The sequence below is a fragment of the Dermacentor albipictus genome, unplaced genomic scaffold (genome assembly GCF_038994185.2).
Source record: "Dermacentor albipictus isolate Rhodes 1998 colony unplaced genomic scaffold, USDA_Dalb.pri_finalv2 scaffold_13, whole genome shotgun sequence".
NCBI classification, from domain to species: domain Eukaryota; kingdom Metazoa; phylum Arthropoda; class Arachnida; order Ixodida; family Ixodidae; genus Dermacentor; species Dermacentor albipictus.
In genome coordinates this window covers 7,695,507-7,716,419 of record NW_027225567.1, presented here as the reverse complement: position 1 = coordinate 7,716,419, position 20,913 = coordinate 7,695,507, and the positions used below count along the sequence as shown (strand labels likewise).

Genomic DNA, 20,913 nt, shown 5'->3' with positions numbered 1-20,913 from the left:
CAAGTCCCATCCTAGAATAAGCTACACCATGAGCATGTTGCAGCAAGCTGGGCACACTGCCACATCAGCTGTTCCTTCCTACTTCAATCTATGCTTCTCTACATTCGACATGGGATATGGCTGGTCATCCATTGTTGCTTTCCTGGGAATGCAGAGTACACGCACACCTTCTCTCCCCTACTATCCCATTGAGTGCTTATTTACAGACAACTTTTGGCAACACAGTTACGAGGCCTGCAACCACTACACGAAACCGACTGAGCAGTCCATCACTGGTTTGTGATACCGCAAGACCACCATCTTCAAATTCCATTGTGTAACATGGTGTGCTGCCTCAAGTACACCATGCTGCACCTAGTGCACTTTCTTGAATTTGTTGCGTTGAAAGATATAAATGATTTGCCGCATGATTTAGAAATTGAGGCCTTACAATGTGATTATTATGAGAGCAGCTACCTAAGAGGGCAAAAATAAAGGAAGAATTTTTGCATCGGCACTCCTTTGGAGCAAAGAAATTTCCTCACATTTGCTTGTGTTCATGTGCAGTGGTTGGTACATGGCCCTGGTCTGAATATAATATACAAGCACCATGTGTAAGCATGCTTCATTTTTGAACAGCATGCGAGGCCACCACTTGGCAAGCCACTACAAAGATTGCGGTTGTATTCCAGTTTAAGCAACGCTTTGTCATGAAATTGTACAAACGGGAAGCAAAAAGAGCAAGATATGAGAAGCATGCACAATTTATCAAACAAGATAGAGTAAGTTCACCAAATTTGCATGAAAGTTTTCATATATGTCACAATGAAGTTCCCATGGATCACATAAATGTAAGCTTTTTCTATTGTTCCTCTTTCCAATGAGAACTCCCTAGGCAGTGCCACAATGCTATCTGAACTTTGGGCCCATGTGAGCACTTGCTGAAAAGTACAAAAGACAGCAGCAGCACATGCACTTTGTACTCACATGCAACAGACTAGAGAGAAGTGTTCTCGCATCCTGATGAATATGGTAAGGAGCAAGCTCTAAATCCAGTGGCTGTTATTGTTAGTGTACGCTTGTGCTCCTTTACTTCCGTGTCCAAGCTTAGTGCAGTGTCACGATCCCCCCGGGTTCGTGAACGAGGGAGGGCTCGAGGCACCCCCCGTTAAACAGACGCTCCGCAGCGTGGTGGTGACGAATGATGACTGACCACCGAGCAGCTGTGCTCGTCGGTATTTATTTGGTGTGGTTACCAATTTTGCCTACCCAGCCTGGCGGGCCAACGAAGATTATGCCCAGGGGGGCGTCACATGCTTGTTACACCCCTTAACCCAACTTTGTTAACTAAAAAAAACAAACGTCCATGTTCAAAGCATAAGGCTCTGCCGCCATCCCAGACAAGTTGACAGTGCCTGCTATCCAGGCGAGTAACGGTCTGGCAGCCTCCCCAGTTGAGTACTCCGTCTGGGCACTGGTGTTGAGCCGGGTGCTGCCTGAGCCAGCCTCGCTCCGTCCAAAAGGTCCGCAGTGGTCAGCCTTGTGAGTCGTGCCGGACTTGACACTGGCCCAACGGGCACGGCACCACTGGCAACGCTTGCCGCCTCCGAGGTTGGTGGTGCTCCACTGGAAGCGACTGGTGTTGCCGCTAGTCCTCCTGCGGGCTGGAACTCTGAAGTGGCAGTTGAGAGTGCTGGCCAGGTCCCGAGGCGAAGCCCGACATGGCCGGCGTGTCTGTGCCACATGGCCCCGCCTGGCATGTGGACGAGCAGCATTGAGGCGCTGGCAGGAGACACAACCTCTCCGGCGGACCAGGGTGGGCCAGAACGACAGTTCCTGGCAAGAAAACTGGACTTCCCAACTCCAGCAAAGGCCCGGGACGGCACCCTCGGTCAGCAGCCAGCTTCTGCTTCAGGAGCACTGTGGATCGGAGGTCCGGATGCAAGACATCCAAGGGTGTCTTGACCATCCCACTCAGCAGGAGCACATAGGGGGCACGACCAGTGACATTGTGGGGCGTGGTCCAGTACTGGAACAGTAATCGGGCAATCTGCATCCGGAAATCCCCAGTCTGGCTCTTCTTGAGCTTGTCCTTGATGGTTTGCACCACCCGCTCGTCTGCACTGTTTGAAGCAGGGAGGTAAGGCGGAACCATCATCCGGCGGATTCCATTCTTCATCAGCCAGGCCAGGTACTTCTGTGCTGACGAAAGCAGGACCATTGTCGAACATGATGAGGTCCGGCAACCCTTGGACGGTGAAGACCTGTCGTAGCACTGCAATGGTCTCGCCTGCTGATGGAGTGGTGACAGGTAGAACCTCCACCCACTTCGAAAAGGCGTCCATCACCACCAGGAAGTAATGGCCCTTGAAGGGCCTCCCAAAATCCACATGCCTGATCCACATACGTGGGAACGGCCAGGGGGTGATTTCCACGTGACGTGTGGCCCGCTGATGCTCCTGGCAGATTTGGCAGCTCTGCACCATGCGAGAGATGTCCTGGTCCACGCCACCAAATGTGGGACCGGGCCACCATCTTGGCCTTTTTCACGCCAGGATGACCCGCATGCAGGACCCTGGACCAGAGACTTTGTGGGATCACCACCCTGGAACCCTACAGTAGGCAGCCCTGCTGCAAGCTCAGCTTGGCGGCCTTGTGGCTATAGGCCTGCTGAACCAATTCCCACGGGACACCGCACCACCTGACAGGACTCAGTTCCGCCTGGTTGCTTGGGATACCGCAGATCTGGAGAGCACCTCCCGGTACGCGTGCTGCAGCATGAACACTTCAGAAGGTTCTGGAACGGCATCAAGCACCTCAGGGCATCAGCAGGTCCCAGGTCCTTTCCCGGACGGTAAACCAGCTCGTAGCTGTAAGTTGCCAACCTCAAGGCCCAGTGTACCACTCGAGGAGATGCCTGCACAAGAACTGCCTTGTCAGGCCCCAGCAGCCCCAACAGTGGCTTGTGGTCTTTGACCGCCTCGAACTTCCGGCCCCACAGATACTGGTGGAAGTGTTCGACACCAAACATGAGGGCCAGGCCTTCCTTGTCCAGCTGGCTGTAGCATTGCTCTGCAGCATGAAGCCGACAAGAAGCAAACGACACAGGGCGTTCCTGGCCATCTTTCTCCCGGTGTGCAGGACGGCTCCCACGCCGTTCGGCGACACATCTACGGTCAGGACGACAGGCTTGGCAGGATCAAAGTGTACTAGCACTGGAGCCTTGGTTATTAGCTCCTTGCTGCGCTGGAAAGCCCAGTCCTGCTCCTTCTTTCAGACCCATTGCTGACCATCTCAAAGTAGAAGATGGAGCAGCTGTAGATGCTCCGACAGATTCGGCAGGAAACTCCTGTAGAAGTTGTTTATTGGGTGCAGTGACCAACGTTGCCTACCCAGCCTGGCAGGCCGCTGAGCCTGGCGCACCAACGAATATTATGCCCGAAGGGGCATCACACATGCTTGTTACTGCAAACAGCAGCAATGCCTCCTTTACTATTGACAGCAGTTACAAGCAAGAGAATGGGCTAAAAAATTGCAAACGGTTCTCTCTCTCACACACACATGCACATGCACTCATACTCACACATGAAAATAAAAAGGTACATTGTGGTGTGGGGAAATGAACCAGTGCATATTTCTTCAACCCCTACTTCATGTCCACTTTCTACTGCGATCAACTGTTACAAGCTAGGCAATCTGGTGAATGTGCCTATCCTCAGGTGCAACGAACAATGTGCAGTAAGCAGGAAAAGGCTTCGGTATGGTGGGTGATATGGAAAAGCTTCTTTGCAATGAACCAGGGAATGGAGAGCCACAGCCGGGGCCTTTGCATAGGCCAATTGAGACAGAAAAGGTGGCAGCCTTACAAGAAGCAGCCTGGGAATGCATGTGCTTGAAAAAATGCCAGGCAGAAAATGGTGCAGCAGCTCGAAACAAAGCAAACCATTAAAGGAGCCATGAGAAAACAGCTCGTAACAGCTGTTCACAGTAATTCAGTTAAGGGAATTAAGGAGTCACTAGAGTATGCCAATTTCTTTGTAGATACAGTAAGTTACAAGTACATACAACGAAAAAATGTTCGCAAGAGCTTCAGCTTCAGCCACGTACTGGTGTATATTAGCACACATTCCTTCTGGTACCTATCTTTTTTTCAGAATGAAAATGTTGCAATAGCTGTGTCAGTCATAATATTAAGAGCCCCCTGTAATTAAATAGTTAAGACTTAGGTCAGCACATGAATTACTGCTCATTCGCATTCATTTACAACATTGCACACAGCCATATCAAGCATTCTATAACAAATGTTTGTTTTAATTTACCGTGCTAAACCGACAGGCTCTGCATTAGTCAAACAGAAATCCTGTCCAATCAGTCTAAGAAATTTGTTATTAGTTCGTTTCCAGTCTAATATGATGTCACACATTTTTTTTTTTGTACTCACATACATGAAGGCTGGTATACCTACAGACTTAAGAAGCCAACTTACGAAACTGGTAGATTTCTTTAAAGTCCACAGCAAGTTGAGCTTTAAGAATATGTGCAAGGGTATTAATAAATTTTTCATTTTTTGTTAATTTTGTTATTTGTACTCCTTAATTATTTCTATAAAGAGACAATACAAAGAATTTCTATTATGAATGGCAGATAAAAGAAAAGGCATGGGGTGACTTCTATAAAATTACCTACATGCTTTCTATAAGCAGTAATATCTAAAGCTGGGCAAGTTGGTGTTGGTTCATTTTCAGAACAGTGTAACAAGATGGGATGTGAAAAAGAATATTAAAGAGTGTTATAGATTACAGAGTATCAAAGTGTAAACAAAACATTAATAATAGAATGGGGCCATAAACTCACCGGTGTTTTCCTGAGGAGTTGGACGGTACAGAAAGGGTACATGACTAGGTGCAGAACACAGGCTGCAGGTGTCTCTGTCCAGTGGTATTTTTTTATATGCTTGTATGTGCTCCGAAGCCTCCTGAATTGAGAATACAGCAGCAAGCCGTTCCAAGAGCACTGTTTCTTGTGGTGTGACCACCTCTCGGTCAGTGAGAATGGCTAGCAAGTCATAGACAGTATGGCAGCCAAACCTAGACCTTCGAGGAACATCCCGCTTGAGCAGATGCCATATGTCATCTTGTTTTTTGCAGAACTTTTCAGTGGTCCACAATGCTTGCAGCTTGCCTAGCAGTTTTCTGAACTGCATCTCATCATTTCCATCACCCTGTACATAAGGCAGCAAAAAATTTCGTTCAGTGAGATGACAAGTACAACAAGCAAGATTGCAATGGGAGCTGTGCAGATGCACTGAAAGGTAAGTGAAGCAGCAGTACAGATTTCTGTACAAAATATGTGTTACAATAGCTCAACATAATTTATTACACATTTCCCCATAATGACTGATTACTCATTGCCACAATTATTATTACCTTAGCTCTGACAGACAGGCAGGTGCCTGTCTGTCAGTGCTAAGGTAATATTAAATGCAGGTGACCTATGCGTGTCAAATGCATACGTCACCTCCACAAGAAGGCACATAGCTGCAACACGTGGCTTGAAAGGAAGCATTCACTGAAGGCTCAGATTGTTCAAGCAAGAATAGGATTATCATCTCTCCCTTTTGGCTGTAAGATTTGTGCAGAAGTCTTAGGTTATAAACCAATCGCAGTGATAACCCCCTCCTTTTAGACTCTTGTCAACATTTGCTTTCTGAAAAACAGGCTGCTCTGCCAATGTGGATAATGAGACAGTGTGCCAATCAGCTGACCGTAACAATAACACTACTTTGCAGCACTTCATCATTATTCTCCAAATGATTCTCTGCAAGATGCACATCTTTATAAATAGTTAAAGTGCTCTCTTGACTGCAGGGCCAAATTGCAAGTGCTTCATTGCAACAAAACAACAGGAAGTTCATGTTCGTAAGGATTTGCAATTTTAAGAGCAGGCTTAGAAGGCACGGATGCAAGGGAGATGGTGTTCATGTTGTGCTCTTCATACTTCATTGTGGTTGTGTCTGCTAAGTGTGCTTTTAAAACCCACAATCCATTTCAACAAATACTACTTGAGATTGAAGGTTAAAACTTGCACTATGAGACTAGAAATATGAATGGTTTATTAACTCAGTAAGAGATATAACCTAAGCATTCGTTCAGGTAGGAAAGAAGACTAACGACTGCAATATCCACATATTGTAGGTATGAACAAAACAGCATTATTTTGGTATTCCTATATTTTAAACCATTTTTGTCACGAATACTGCATAGAAAAATTACATAAAAAGTTACATAAGCAACAGATGACCTTTATACTATAGTTTGAGAATAGTAGCATGTTTCTTCACAAGAAGTTTTTTGTGGTGTAGTCACATAAGCAACACAAAGAGCTGCAGCAGGGCATTCCACTAGTGGGTGACGAGACTAGTCCACTCACTGGATTTGTACTAATGGACTATCTGCGCATCTCATGTTTATCATACTTGACCAACTGCATGCCAGCCAGAGTGGCAGATGGACATGGTTCAGCTTCAACTAGCTGGAGTTCTTTATTGGGCACCCAATGCCCAGTTCATGAATGTTCCTGTATTCAACCCTTATCAGAATGTGACCGCAGCAACCAGGAATTGAACCAGTGCTTAGCAGCATAATTCCATAGTTGTTAAACTATTGCAGCAGGTGAACATACAGACAGAGTAGTAATATCTGATGGCACTGGAGTAAACTTTGAGGACATAATAAACCTAAACAAGGCTTCTTACAGTCCAATTTAGACATGGGGTTGGAACATTGTGCATCATAGCCTTTCTTCACTTTTAAGACTGCTTGAGAAACACAGTGGCAATGAACCCAATGCACACCCTGTGTTTCACCAATAAGAGAAGGAATTGCCTTCTCTTGCTCGTACAATGAACTGACATTTAAACTTAGCATGGAGCAGACTCATCCCCTTAACCCTTCAATGACGAGACACAAAAATACCCAGAAAAAATTTTATTTTCTATCTAAATGTGCAAACACATCAAGAATAAGCACAATCAAGAAAAAGAAAGAAATATGTTGCAGAAATTTTCAGACTCCTTGTTCTTTCAGAAAAAAAGGAATATGGATTGGCTCTAGCATTGATTGCTCCAGTGCTTTCCCAGATCTTTTTAGCAAAGTTTGACACGACACTTCAATATTTCCCTTAAGACAAGCGTGTGTGCAAAGTTTTTAGGTATGTGGACGATATTTTTGTACTTATAGAGCTTTTACCTAATGACACTCTGCTCGCAGCAGTAGACAATGTTTTGACTGCTTTTAACGCTTCTTCATAGACTCTTCATGAACTTCCTAGGAGTCATTCGATTAGGTTCCTATAACTGCAACTAACATTCTTTGATGACGGCCATTTATGCTGGATGTTTTCACCTAGAATCAAGAAAGCTCTGTTCCCATTTGGTTCTGCACACTCAAAGATTGTTAAAAAGGGATTGCAATGAATTGTTTCCGCAATGCATTCGAGAAAAGCTGATGATCGTTGCTTCAGAAGCTTAAGAAAGAATGTACGAAGCTGGCAGATGTTGGGGCAAGGGAACGTAGAAAATTTGAAGTCATGCCATATGTGCATACGGTTAGGCACAACTTCAAAAAGGTTGTGGCCAAGCAAGGATTAAGTTTAGTGTCTTCTGCTCCTTGCAAGCTTTCAGGTCTGTGCTCGCACATTTCTCGAGGCAGGGCAAGGTACCACGTTTGCACAACGCAGCACGAAAACCATTTCTCGGCATGTGTCGCATGGGTAGTTCCCTCTCACATGCGAGAGAGTTTACATAGGCCAAACCGGTTGATGTACTAATGGCCGGCTGCATGAGCACCACTCCTCCTTGGGATTCGATGGCGGTGAACACTTGCCTCACCATTGCAATGAATGTGGCTGTTACCCACTGTTCAGCAATGTAACGATTCTTGGTAGGGGCAAGGGCAAAGAAGAGCGAGAAATCATGGAAGCATACTACATCAGATTATTAGGTGATGACTGCATTAGTACAACCTCGGTGCGCTTACTTGAAAAAGAATTCGCTTTTTTAGGTCGGTCACGATAGATGTGGTGTCTTTCCATGCTCTGTGATTAGTGATGCTGTTATTGCGCATGCTGTGCTGGCCTTGCTGGGAGTATGCCGTTTCTCATAAAGCTGAGTTCATAGTCTAGTTGTTGTGGTGTGAACCTCTCTAGTTGTCTTTTGTGACTGGTTTTCTTTCTTCAACTATGTACCAACTGGCTTGGATGTCAACCCGTATTTTTTCAGCAATAAGGGGAGAACCTCCAGGCAGGAAACTGGAAGTGGGCTGCACCACAAGCTACCGAAGGCTTTGTTTTCAATTTGTATTGACAGCTCTCATCATATGTGAACCATCAAGTACATTTCATTTGCTTTATATCATATGTGCGACACCAACACCACTGCAGCTGGATATCTTGCATCGGCCTGTCTCCTCTGACCTTGCTTTCACAAGACAGTGAGTCGCATGCCAAACTTCTTCCTCGTTCAGTGTTCCCACTTTAATCCAACAAATGATGCTTACTGCCATTCATTCAGTGTTGGCTGAAGACATTTAGCCAGAAACTTCGTACTAAATACTGAAACTTCACAAAAAAAACTTTTTTTTTCTGGCATTGTAGGCCACGCTTATCAATAAAGGGTTAAAGCCCTCCTATTCAAATTTAGCATAGATAGACAAAAGTGCATCTTTGAAAATATAATGTAATGAGTGGCCAAATAATATTGAGAACAAAACACAAGATTCAACAATTTTTTTGCCTCCAGGGATGGAAGTGGCCAAGGAAGTTTTGGAGCAGCTCTGGGAGCAGCTAATTTGGCACTTTGGAGCAGGTTTGGAGCAGGAAATGTCTGTTTTGGAGCAGTAAATACGTTTTTGGAGCATTAGTAAAGGTTAATATACGAGTGAAATCGAGCCATATGAAGAAAAGGTGCTCCTTATTTGACTTCTCAGAACACTATTAGGTTCCAGCAGATCAGTTCTCCACAAGCCCGTAAGACGAGCAAAATAATTGACAGGGAAAAATTGTCATCCCCCCGACTGTAGCATGGAGCAACTGAGAAGAGGTTTATTGGCGGCTCCTAATGCAAGGCGCAGCGACCGGGAACGGTGAGACAGCCCGAAGCACCGTCCAAAAAGGCGACAGTAATCAACAGCGCGAGCGGAGCCGAGCCGCGCGTTGGCGATGCGGCTGTGCCACGAGGCGCGTCTTCTTCTTCACAAACTCCCCCCGGACAAAAAGAGCCATCCTGGCGCCTTAAAAATCAGGAGGCAGAGGGTCGTGGTAGGGCTTGAGACGCGAGACATGGACAATGTCACGTCCACGCCGGCGCAAGTCTTCAGGTGGTGACAGTGGCTCAATTAGAAAATTCACCGATGTTTGCTCCAAGACTCGGTAAGGCCCTTCAAATTTTGGGACGAGTTTCGAGGAAAGCCCCGGAGTCTGGAAAGGGACAGACAACCACACAAGAATGCCTGGAGCGTAGGTGGTGTTTGGAAGCGTGTCGGTGCGGTTTTCATTCTGGCGCTGCTGTTGCTCTGCCGTAAAGGAGCGTGCTAGCTGGCGGCATTCTTCGGCTTGTCGGGCGACGTCGGCCACAGGTAGACACTCGGAGGCGTCAGAACGGTATAGAAAGAGCGTGTCGATGGTATGCGTAGGCTCACGGCCATACAGGAGGAACAAAGGTGAAAATCCCGTAGTGGCCTGGATCGCGGTGTTGTACGCGAACGTGATGAATGGAAGGATGCGGTCCCAGTTACGATGATCAGATGCCATGCACATCGACAGCATGTCACCAAGTGTGCGGTTAAATTGCTCTGTGAGCCCGTTAGTCTGGGCATGGTATGCCGTGCTTGTTCGATGAATAATACGGCATTCCGAGAGCAAACTTTCGACGACTTCGGAGAGGAAGGCGCGGCCTCGATCGCTGAGGAGTTCTCGAGGTGCGCCGTGTTGAAGCATGAAGCGATGTAGGACGAAAAAGGCTACATCCCGCGCTGTAGCACTTGTTAAAGCAGCAGTTTCAGCGTAGCGTGTCACGTTGTCAACAGCAACTACAATCCACCGATTGCCGTCTGGCGTCATAGGAAGCGGGCTGTATAGGTCGATGCCGACGCGATCGAAGGGTGTGGCAGGGCACGGGAGTGGCTGCAAGGCACCAGACGGGCGTAAAGGCGGCGATTTGCGGCATTGACAGTCAAGACAGCACTAAACACATTTTTGTACAAAATTGTACATGCCGCGCCAGTAATAGCAGTGGCGAATTCGTTTGTACGTCTTGAAGACTCCGGTGTGGCCACACTGTGGATCGTTGTGGAAAGCGGCACATACAGTCGAACACGGATATATCGAACTCGAAGGGGATCGCGAATTAATTCGATATAAAAAATACAGGCCCAGAGACTTTACCTGTGGCGGACGATGACCTACCGATCGGCGCATTCAAGAATGACAACTATTTCCGCACACACGACGCAACGTAATGCTTTATTTGCGTGAAAAAAAATCGTTTATGTTGGTCTGCTTCTTCGCCTTGCAAATGAAATTAAAGACGCCAACCTCGATCTTATCGAGGCTGTTCAGGTGCGAAAGCCCGGTTCCTTCCATGTCGCCGCAACAACGGCGAATCAAGCTGAACGCTGCCGCCACTTCAGCGGCGGAGTACGAGCGTGTAGCCACGCCCTCATCCGGACGATCTTCGTTGCCACTCGAGCTGTCAGCCTGGGTCCCTCCGACTGCAGCTACAATATCCTCGTCGGCGAGGCTCGCAACAGCCTGAACATTGCTGTCAACGTTCACATAATCGTCAGCAGACACTTCGGCTGGAACGGCAGCCGGGAAAAGGGACGACAACTCGCGAAACACGTCGTCCATGCACTCGTTGTTGCCGTCGCCGTCTTCGCAGGTTTCAGGAAGTTTGGCTGTCACGAGGCTTGCCTTCCGGAAGCAGTTGGCCACAGTATCCTGCTTCACGTCTCTCCAGGCGCCCGTCATCATTTGAATGGCCCCCAGCAGGTCAACCTTAAGCTTGGTGCCCATGCGGAGGTTCACCAAAAGCCTATCAATGAGTCGCCTCCTGTAGCCGAGTTTGAACGACTTAATGATGCCCTGGTCGAGCGGCTGCAACTTTGCTGTCGTGTTCGCCGGCAGAAACTTGAGCGCGATGTTTTCGAGCTTGCAGGTGGTGTGATGGGCCGAGCAGTTATCGACGAGGAGGCAAGCCTGACGCCCCGATTTGCCCTGTTCGGCGTCCCACGCTTGCAGCCATTCTGTGAACAGCTGACGCGTCATCCACGCCTTCTTATTGAAGGCGTAGCGAACGGGGAGCTGCTTACAGTTTTTGAAGCAGCGCGGTGCCCTTGCTTTGCCAATCACAAAGGGCTGGAGCTTTTGAGAGCCATCCATGTTAGCAGCGAGCAGAACGCTCACGCGGACTTTGCTCATCTTGCCCCCGTGACACGTGCTGCCCCGGACGTCGAGCGTCTTGCTGGGCAGCATCTGCCAAAACAACCCGGTCTCGTCGGCGTTGAAGATTTCCGCGGATGAAAACTTCGCGCAAATTTCCGGCCATTCCTTCGAAATCCACTGCTGGATATCCTGGCTGATGACGGCTCCGCTTTCCCCAGCAATGGTTTTGCCAACTATCTTATGGCGGTTCTTAAACCTCTGCAGCCACCCTGTGTTGTCGGCGAAGTTGTCATCACCGAGTGCAGCGACAAACCATTTCGCTTTAGCCATTAGCATTGAGTTATCCACCGGAATGTTCTTAGCCCGCACCTCTCAAAACCATGCATAGAGGGCCTTTTCAACTTTCTCGTGGGCAGGAGCGCGCACACGACAAGCTCCCGACGTTCGTAACTCCGCCGCTTTCGACTTTATGTCCGCCTTGTTTTTTAACAAGGTGCTTAGAGTGCTCCGAGGAATCCCGAAGTCGTCTGCCACCGTCGCACTTTTCTCGCCCGCCTCAACACGCTGAATGGCTTTCAGCTTTGTCGCAAAGTCCAGGTTCTTGCGCTTCTTGATGCTGCTTGTGCTTGCTGCGGCCATTGCTTCCGCGTCAGCTCACCACGATCCAGTCACACGTGTCGTGAGACGCACGCAAAACAATAATGAACACGAAACACAAGAACGCGCACAAAACACAAGAATTCACGTGCGCAGCCACCGCCAACAAAGCGCTCGCGATGGCCACCTCCGAGGGCGACAGCGACGTACGAAACGCACGAGCTGTGGTTGGCTGAACAAAACTCGTGAAAAAGCAACAAGAAAAAAAAAGGCAAAAGGAGGAGGCCACCGCCGCCTTCGTTCCTGGCTACCTTTTCCGAGCCGATCACTATGGTTACGTGGGGGAAGGATGAGAGACATTGGGAGAGAGAAAAATAAAAGCAGTTCCGCAAGCAGGGTGTTGCCGCAAGTCGGAGAGCGTGCGCAGCGGGAGTACCGTCTGAGCCTCCCTCCCTCTCGCTCTCACATTTTCCAAGCCTTTCGGGGGAGGCGCAAAGCATGCGGGTGCAGCTAGTGCCGAGATCGCGTGGAGTTCTATATATCCAATGGCGGGTAAAAATATCGTTCGATATAAACGTACGAATTTTTATACCTTTACACAGAATTTTCAAGGGGATAATTTACGAGTTCGATACAGACAATAATTCGATATATGTGGGTTCGATATATCCGTGTTCGACTGTATTTGTGACCTTAAGCTGCGGGGAATCACCAAAAGCCCCCGACGGATTTCAGGAGAGTAATTGCGTCGGTGGAGCAGCTGGTCATGAATGGCAAAATGAACTGCTTGGCATCGGAGGGTTCGGGATACAGGGATGGTCAATGATCCAGATAGATAGTCGAAACCATGGGTCACGACGTTGTGCGGTGGCAAAGGAGTCCATGTCGAGAGATGACATGGAGTGTGCGGAAGTTGTTCTGCAGGCCAAGTCTGGAGGGAAAGGTGAATGAGACAGGGCGTCTGCGTCGGAGTGTGTTCGCCCACTGCGGTATACGATACGAATATCGTACTCCTGGATGCGTAATGCCCAACAGGCTAGGCGGCCAGTGGGATCTTTCAAGTTGGCAAGCCAACAAAGTGCGTGGTGATCTGTGACCAAGTCAAATGGGCGCCCGTACAGGTATGGTCGGAACTTGCCAAGTGGCCATACTAAGGCCAAGCACTCCTTTTCGGTCACGCTGTAATTGGCCTCAGGCTTCGTCAGCGTGCAACTCGCATAGGCGACTACGTATTCGGGATAGCCGGGCTTTCGTTGGGCGAGGACGGCGCCGAGACCGACCCCGCTGGCCTGTGTGTGTACCTCAGTTGCAGCTGACGGGTCGAAATGGCGAAGAATAGGTGGGGAGGTGAGAAGACGACGCAGCGTAGCAAAGGCGGAGTCGCATGCAGGGGACCAGGAGGAGAGGGTGGTGTCACCGCACAGAAGCTGAGTCAATGGCGCCATGATCGATGCGAAATTCTGAACAAAGCGCCGGAAATATGAGCATAGGCCCACAAAGCTTCGAAGTTCTTTGATGGTCTGAGGCTTCGGAAACTCAGCCACTGCTCGACTTTTCGCAGGGTCGCGTAGAACGCCGTGCTTGGACACAACGTGGCCTAAAATGGTGAGCTCTCGCGCGGCGAAGCGGCACTTCTTGAGGTTGAGTTGGAGGCCAGCGTTCGTTAGACAGGTCAAAACAAGTCTGAGGCGAAGCAGGTGAGTCGGAAAATCAGGCGAGAAAACCACGACATCGTCGAGGTAACACAGACATATGGACCACTTGAGGCCACGCAGCGTGTTGTCCATGAGCCGTTCAAAGGTGGCAGGGGCGTTACAAAGCCCAAACAGCATTACGTTAAATTCATATAAGCCGTCAGGCGTAATGAATGCGGTTTTCTGGCACTCAGCTGCAGCCATCGGTACCTGCCAGTACCCTGAACGCAAGTCAAGGGACGAGAAGAATTCTGCTCCCTGAAGACTGTCGAGGGCTTCGTCGATGCGCGGCAAAGGATAGACGTCTTTGCGCGTTACCTTATTTAGCCGACGGTAGTCAACACAAAAGCGAATAGACCCGTCCTTGCGAACGAGAACAACAGGCGATGCCCAGGGACTGTGCGAAGGTTGAATAACGTCACGGGGCAGCATATCCTCGACTTGGGTGGTAATGACATGACGCTCTTCGGCAGAGACGCAGTACGGTCGTTGACGTAACGGCTGATGTGAACCGGTGTCAATGTAGTGCTGCACTTCCGACGTGTGGCCCAAGTGAGGTTGTGAAACGTCGAATGAACTAAAGTGGTGCAGGAGATCAAGAAGGTCGGCGTGTTCTGCAGGTGTGAGGGTATCGGCGATGGCACTTGAGAATGCATCCCTGAACGTCTCCTCAAGCGCGGAAATCGAAGATGACTGGCCGGAGTCGACATCAGAAGAGTCTCCGGGGACGTCAACCAAAGACGAAGAGTCGAGGAGTTCCACAAACCAAGGCATTCACCAACGAGCAATGTAATAGGCGCACAGAGGGGATTGCAAAAGTATATATTGCTGCAGCCGCCGGCCATGTCAAGTGTTGCGAAGGGTAGTGGGAGAGATTTACGGCTCATGAAGACGTCGGATGGTGTGAAGAGGACCGTTGCATCAGTGATGGCATCGCAAGAGACGGGTACGAGAGCGAAGGAGCCAGGTGGAATATCTGTGTCCTCGCACACGGTAAGTTTAGAATACGAGAGCGAAGAAGCCAGGTGAAATATCTGTGTCCTCGCGCACGGTAAGTTTAGAAGGGCGGTCACAATCTTCGTGCAAGGGTGCATCACAAGGGGAAAATTTAACTTCGGCGCGTGCGCAGTCGATCACGGCTTTATGACGGGATAAGAAGTCCCATCCGAGGATGACGTCAAGCGAGCAGGTGGGAAGAACAATACACTCGACTATGTAAACTATGCTGTGATTAAGCACACGTAAAGTACAGGCTGCTTGCGGAGTTACATGCTGCGCGCTTGCCGTACGAAGCGACAGTCCAGAAAGCGGCGTGGTCACATTGCGCAGTGAACAGCACAGTTTGGCGGCTATCACAGAAACGGCTGCACCGGTATCCACAAGAGCAAATGCAGGAACACCTTCTACACAAATTTCTACCACGTTAGCAGGACAGGCGCGATGACTTAGGCAGTTCGAATGGGGCGCAGTTCTTGCCTCATGAACTGCGACGTTCAGTTTTCCTGGTCAGGTGGTGCGGGTCGCCGACGCATTGGGGAGAGCGAGCGTCGGCGAGCGACGCGAAGGAAATTCTGGAAGGTCAGCACGAGCATACGGTTGGGGGAAAGGAGTGCCGTATTGGCGAAAGGGCTGGCTGCCGTACTGGAAGGGCCAAAAGGCGTCGCCGAACGCTTGAGGCCGACGGCGGCAATATCGGGCGACTTGTCTGGGAGTGCAGCAATAACAACAGATGGGACGATTGTCAGGCGTCTTCCAAGGATTTGCTCTCGGTGCGGTCCAAGATCCCACTTGTTGTGCGCGCTCACCCGTTCATATGACGCCAACCAGTCTTCTACGTCTTCGTCGTCTGCACCGCTGAAGATCTTGGGGTCCCGTTGTCGTGGCACGCCAGTGCAAGTGACGGACAGTGGCACCGGCACCGTTTGGGATGAGCTGTCGGTCATGGCGGGCAATAGCGTTCTTGATCGCAGCTCCAGGGTTTCAAAGGAAACCCATACAGGTTTCTCAGAAACAACCATTAAGTTATACACCAGATGTGCAAATTAAAAGTGACTCGGAAAGAAATAACCGAGGATTTTCCGTGAACAGTGCCCATTCTATGTTGATAGGCTTGTGTTATTGCTAGCTTTTTTTTTTTGCATTGTGAACAAGTGATTAATATTTATTTCTCATGACATTATCTTACTTATTCAAAAAGGTGCCAATGGAAAAATTGTGCAATATGTCGATAAATTACCGATAACAGCCTATATAGCAAACCTATGCTTGGGTGGTCTTTTTTTCTGACAAAAAAAAATTGCGAAAACGCCTGCAAGAATTTGTTTCAAAATCTATGTAACAATGCATCCCCGCACCAGTAATATAACAGGTCTCAGACGTAAGCGTCATCTGTGCACAGTGCATATTATGCACATGCAAACCAGGGCTAAGGTCCCGTAACGGTTTGGAAAGCCAACCTTTACAAGACCTCGCTACTTTGCATTTGATAGAGACCAAAGATGTACACCAAGAACTGCTGACTCGGCGAGAAAGAAGCACGGCCACTCGTTCCCAGTGCTTCTATTTGACAAGGTTTAGGTAAATATTGATGCACTCTGTGGTGAGCAGAAGTGTGCTCCCGGTCACAGCAGTTTTTTACTTTTTGTATTTATTTCACTGGATTTCTTTCTCATTAAAAATGTATTGACGAATCCTAGGTTGTTTTAAATGCTGTTATCAGTCATTTGTCAGCGTCATCCACAACTTTTTCATTGACATCTCATTGATTAGATCATTGATTAGATAATTTCATAAGTTTAGCTAATTAGACATATTCGTGCACAATGAATGAGAAATGTTCATAGTGGCCACCATGAGCAACACCCATCAAGGTACAGTGAATGCTGTTCGCGTAGTGCCCTCAGGTAATTTTGAATTCTTGACGGCCTTCAGTTAAAATAGCAGAATACCGCAGAACGAACGTAAAGTGACGTACTGGTCATTGCACATTTGCCAGTATTTCGCATCGCTTGCCGAGAAAAAGCTCACAGATAATTCTGAAAACAATAAAGGGATAAAATTTCCGGTCTGCGTCATCAGCCAATATTTTGAATAAGCTCGATTATTTGGGTTTATTCACGGTTCCACCACAGGTGCCATAAACCCAGTGAAAGCGGCAACCGATATTTTGTGCGTCAAAAGATGTTTTATTAAAATTTTTGGACTCGGTCTATGAAAGTTGCGTCATGAACACCGCTGCCGCAAACGCAATTTTGGAGGTTTGCGGTTTTGCCAAACGTTTCATTACGACAATTTGGTCGCTAAGGTTAAATATGAAACTCCACATCTTTGGTTTGCGTTCTGCAGCCGCAAGAGCCTGATTTTGTTCGGTGTGGCGGGGCAGAAAATAGTGTAGCCAGAGTGTAAGCCTGAGTGACGATTGCGGTTGCCATTGGATATTTGGGACCAAGAAGTTTCATGAAAGCAGGCAGGTCGTTTGGTTTGTCTACGTGCCACACATCATCCCATTAACCAGACATGGCACATGTGCAAAACAGATTTAGAATGTCACATGCAGGCCGTATCGCCCATGAATCGACGATGTACCAATAGGGTGCAAAATGGAGCACTAAAATGCATAATGAAACTGATTAGCTACACGCTGAGCAGACTGTACGACCTTATTCACTCAGTGCGGCTTTCCTTCCTGACTGCCCCTGTTGTGCCTGACGATCCCTCAGAACAAAGAATGTTTCACCGGCAGACATGCAGCTATCATGGCTGATCACGCCTCATCGTTCACTCGAGGCAGCTCAATCAGCGTCACCCGAGTCTTATGGACAGGCAGTTATGTTCCAGCTCTTTGACTTTTCGAGTGCCCAGAAATGACAGCTCGCTTCGAGACGTCGTGCCTCCTGACTGTCATGAAGAGGCCACTGATCTATGACAGGGTCACCGTCGAGAAGTGCCGACGAAAACATAGACGGCAGGTTCACAGTTTGCCACCTGGTTGCCTCGTATTGTGCGACGTTGGAGACACATGGGACGTTGGGGAATGGGTGGTGGTGAATGATTTGACCATTGTGATTGGTCAGTGAATTCCCCCAATGAGGGAAGAGCAAAATAAAGGGCATAAAAAGCAGATCCGGACAGCAGTGAGAGAGAAACGCCCGGACCTGCAAAGACTAGCATGTAGTGTGCTCTGATAGTTGGACCTGTGTTTGTAAAACAATTGTGCACTTTTTTTAAATATAATCCTTTTTCTCATCTCTTAACCGTCACTTGGAACATTTCTTTCTCCAAGCCCCTGGCACGGCACTACCCATGGAACCTTCGTGGCCACAAGGAAGACTTCCCAGCACCCCGTAAAATGAGCACCAGTTCAAATCATCTTTAGCTGGTCTGCATACATGCAAACACGCAACACTTTTATAAAGCATTCATAACGAATTGTATAGCAGAAAATGGTTTTCATTTTCTTGTGGACTAGGTTACATTTATGCTACCAAACACACCCACACTCCCATGACGCTGAAACGGATTGCAGGGCTAAGCACTAGCCAACACTTGTCTATGACTGCACACTTGCCACTGAACATGCACATCCTGCTAAATTTGGCAACCTCATATGAAATTAGTGTTTTGGCACAGGTTGGCGCAGCTGGTTGGTTTCGCAGATGGCACAATTGGTGCAGCACTTCCATTCCTGGCCTCTAAACTCATTTACTGTGGCAACAGCAATCTCCTACAGTGAAGACCACCTTCTTGTTTTCGCATGCTTGCTTGTTCCTCAAGTAATTGCGCTCATCCAATATGAGGGAATGGCCAAGAAGTCAGTGGTGGTTGGTTAGGGAGTGGGGCGACACCCAGTTGAAGAATAATGTACTATTTTAAAAAGAATAAAAAAAAGATATATTAGAAATAATTACCTATAATTATCGATTATGCAATATTAGAGAAAGAAGAGCTGTTTAGATAAATAATCTGTGAGTTTACCTTGCTTGTGATGTATGCAACTTCCTTTATGTATGGTATAGTAAGGCATATAGCGGACTTCAAGGTATACATCCACAGACTTTACCACTCTCAAACTCCCTGTATCTCAGTGGACTAGCTTTATTTAGTTCAAATGTAGAGCTTTATGAAACCTTATGTTCACAGCTGTTTGGCCTAAGCTTTCTGATACTTTTCTTTTTTGTTTGAGGCAGTCCAACTTTTTTATCGTTTGAAAATGTCTGATTCAGGTAATCAATGTGCATCATGTTTATTTTCATTTCTTCTGTGTGTCATGATTGGGAGTTCACCTGGTGGTCAAAGTTGTGAGAAGTTGTGTGAAACAGTCATAGTTTCTGTTTCCATCAATCAGTAACACAATATGCAAGCACCTAACTTAATTCGGGTTTAATGGCGCAAAAGCAACTAAGGCCATGCTGCACCAGCCACAAGATATTAAGAAATCAAATATTAAAGCAGCAGGAGCTGCGTTATTTATAGTCTGTGCAAAAACTGGTCTCTTCTAAAAAGTTCAACAAGCCAGTGAAAGGCACTAGCAGGTCATCTCCCAGTACTGAGGTGGGGTGTAAAGATAGGTGTAAGTTATAGAGATTCTGTAAAATCTTCCGTCTCTGTTTTTCAACATGTGGACATGTCATAATAATGTGCATTTCTGTAAGTGGTTCATGGCAATTCTCGTAAGTTGCGGGTTTTCGTTTCGAAGTAGAAAATTGTGTGTCAGGTATGTATGCCCAATTCGAAGTCAACATAGGATCCCCTCATAAAAGCGTTGCAGGTGACTGCAGGATTTCCACTCGCCAAGCAGGGGTTTTGTTGCGTGTAACTTGTTATTTATATAAGAGTCCCATTCTAGTTGCCACTTTGATGCCAGGGCCTTATGAATCGCTCGGATATTCTTTGTATGGAAGTGTTTGCATTATACCTTTGTGTGCTGCCATGAACGCACATCTATCTGCTGCTTCATTCCCTGGTATCCCAACATGGTTCGGGACCCAGCAGAATCGTGTGGTTCATCCATATTTATAATACGCCACCATGTTTAGGATATTGCCAAGCAGAAGTTCACACGCTGAGTTTAAGTTTAGAGCGCTGAGTGCACTTAATGAGTCAGTATAAATGATAGCATTCTTCTGCTTGTTGGTGGTAATTTTTTTTACTGCTGTCCATATCGCATAAGCTTCGGCGGTAAAGACTGAAGCAAAATTATTTATTGAAATGCTATTCTCCCAATTTTTTTTGTATGATTCCGACACCCCTGTATTCTTGTGTTTTAGAGCCGTCAGTGTAAAATTCTATGTAATTTTTATATTTTTCTTGAATAGCTCGGAACTCTTGTATTTGTGTTCTTGCGGAATGTCTTTTTTTCTTAAGGTGTGTTTGTGTCCAGTCACGTAGCTGTGTAAAATTGCACCATGGAGAGAACCTTGGTGGCCTTTCAGCAACCTGCAGGACCTCATGAGGAATATCATAAGTCTGACAGTATTCCTTGTGTCGTAAGTGGCCAAATCACTTTAGGTTTATATATGTAGTGTACCCGTAATTTGCCTTGTGTTATGATGTTGTAGCATATATGTTGTGCTGATGACCGAATTCTCAGTACATAGAAAAGTGTATGTAGTGCTTTCCGGTGCTGTAAGGAAGGCTCATTGCAGTCAACGCATAAACTTTGGACAGATTATGTTTTGTAGGCACCGCTCGCTAATCGTAGGGCGAGATTATGAGTTGGGTCAAGTCGCTTAATGTAAGACTGCCTAGCTGCACCATAAACTACACTACCGTAGACCAGAATGCTATGCATAAGGGACCAGTATATACGTAGTAGGCATATTAGGTCAGATCCCCAGTGCTTGTGCAATAATACTTTGAGAATATTTAGTACTTTATTTGCCTTGATTTTTGTTTTATTAATGTGGGCAAGGAAGTGCAGTTATTCGTCAAAAGTTACACCTAAAAATTTGCAGTCTTCTTTGACCGGCAGCATAGTACCATCCAGTGTCAGAACTGGATCGTAGTGTAACCCTCGCTTCTAGGAGAACAGAACTGTAACAGCTTTATGTGTTGAAAAACGGAAATCATTTTTGTCAGCCCATTGTGAGAGATTATTTATGGTTATTTGGAGTTGTCTTTCGCAGGTGGGTCAACATATCGTCAACATATATTGAATGCTGAACAGAGGATGGGACGATTTTATTAATAGGGTTCATTTTGAGTA

General features: G+C 47.3%; 1 protein-coding gene across 1 annotated transcript in view; it reads right to left on the bottom strand.

Moving 5' to 3' along the window:
- Window positions 1–20,913, bottom strand: part of LOC135915877 (uncharacterized) — a 45,423-nt gene that overhangs the window by 7,965 nt on the left and 16,545 nt on the right. The window contains exon 2 of the mRNA XM_065449066.1: window positions 4,834–5,200. Within this exon, the coding sequence (XP_065305138.1) occupies window positions 4,834–5,200 (367 nt within the window). The remainder of the gene's footprint in view (window positions 1–4,833; window positions 5,201–20,913) is intronic.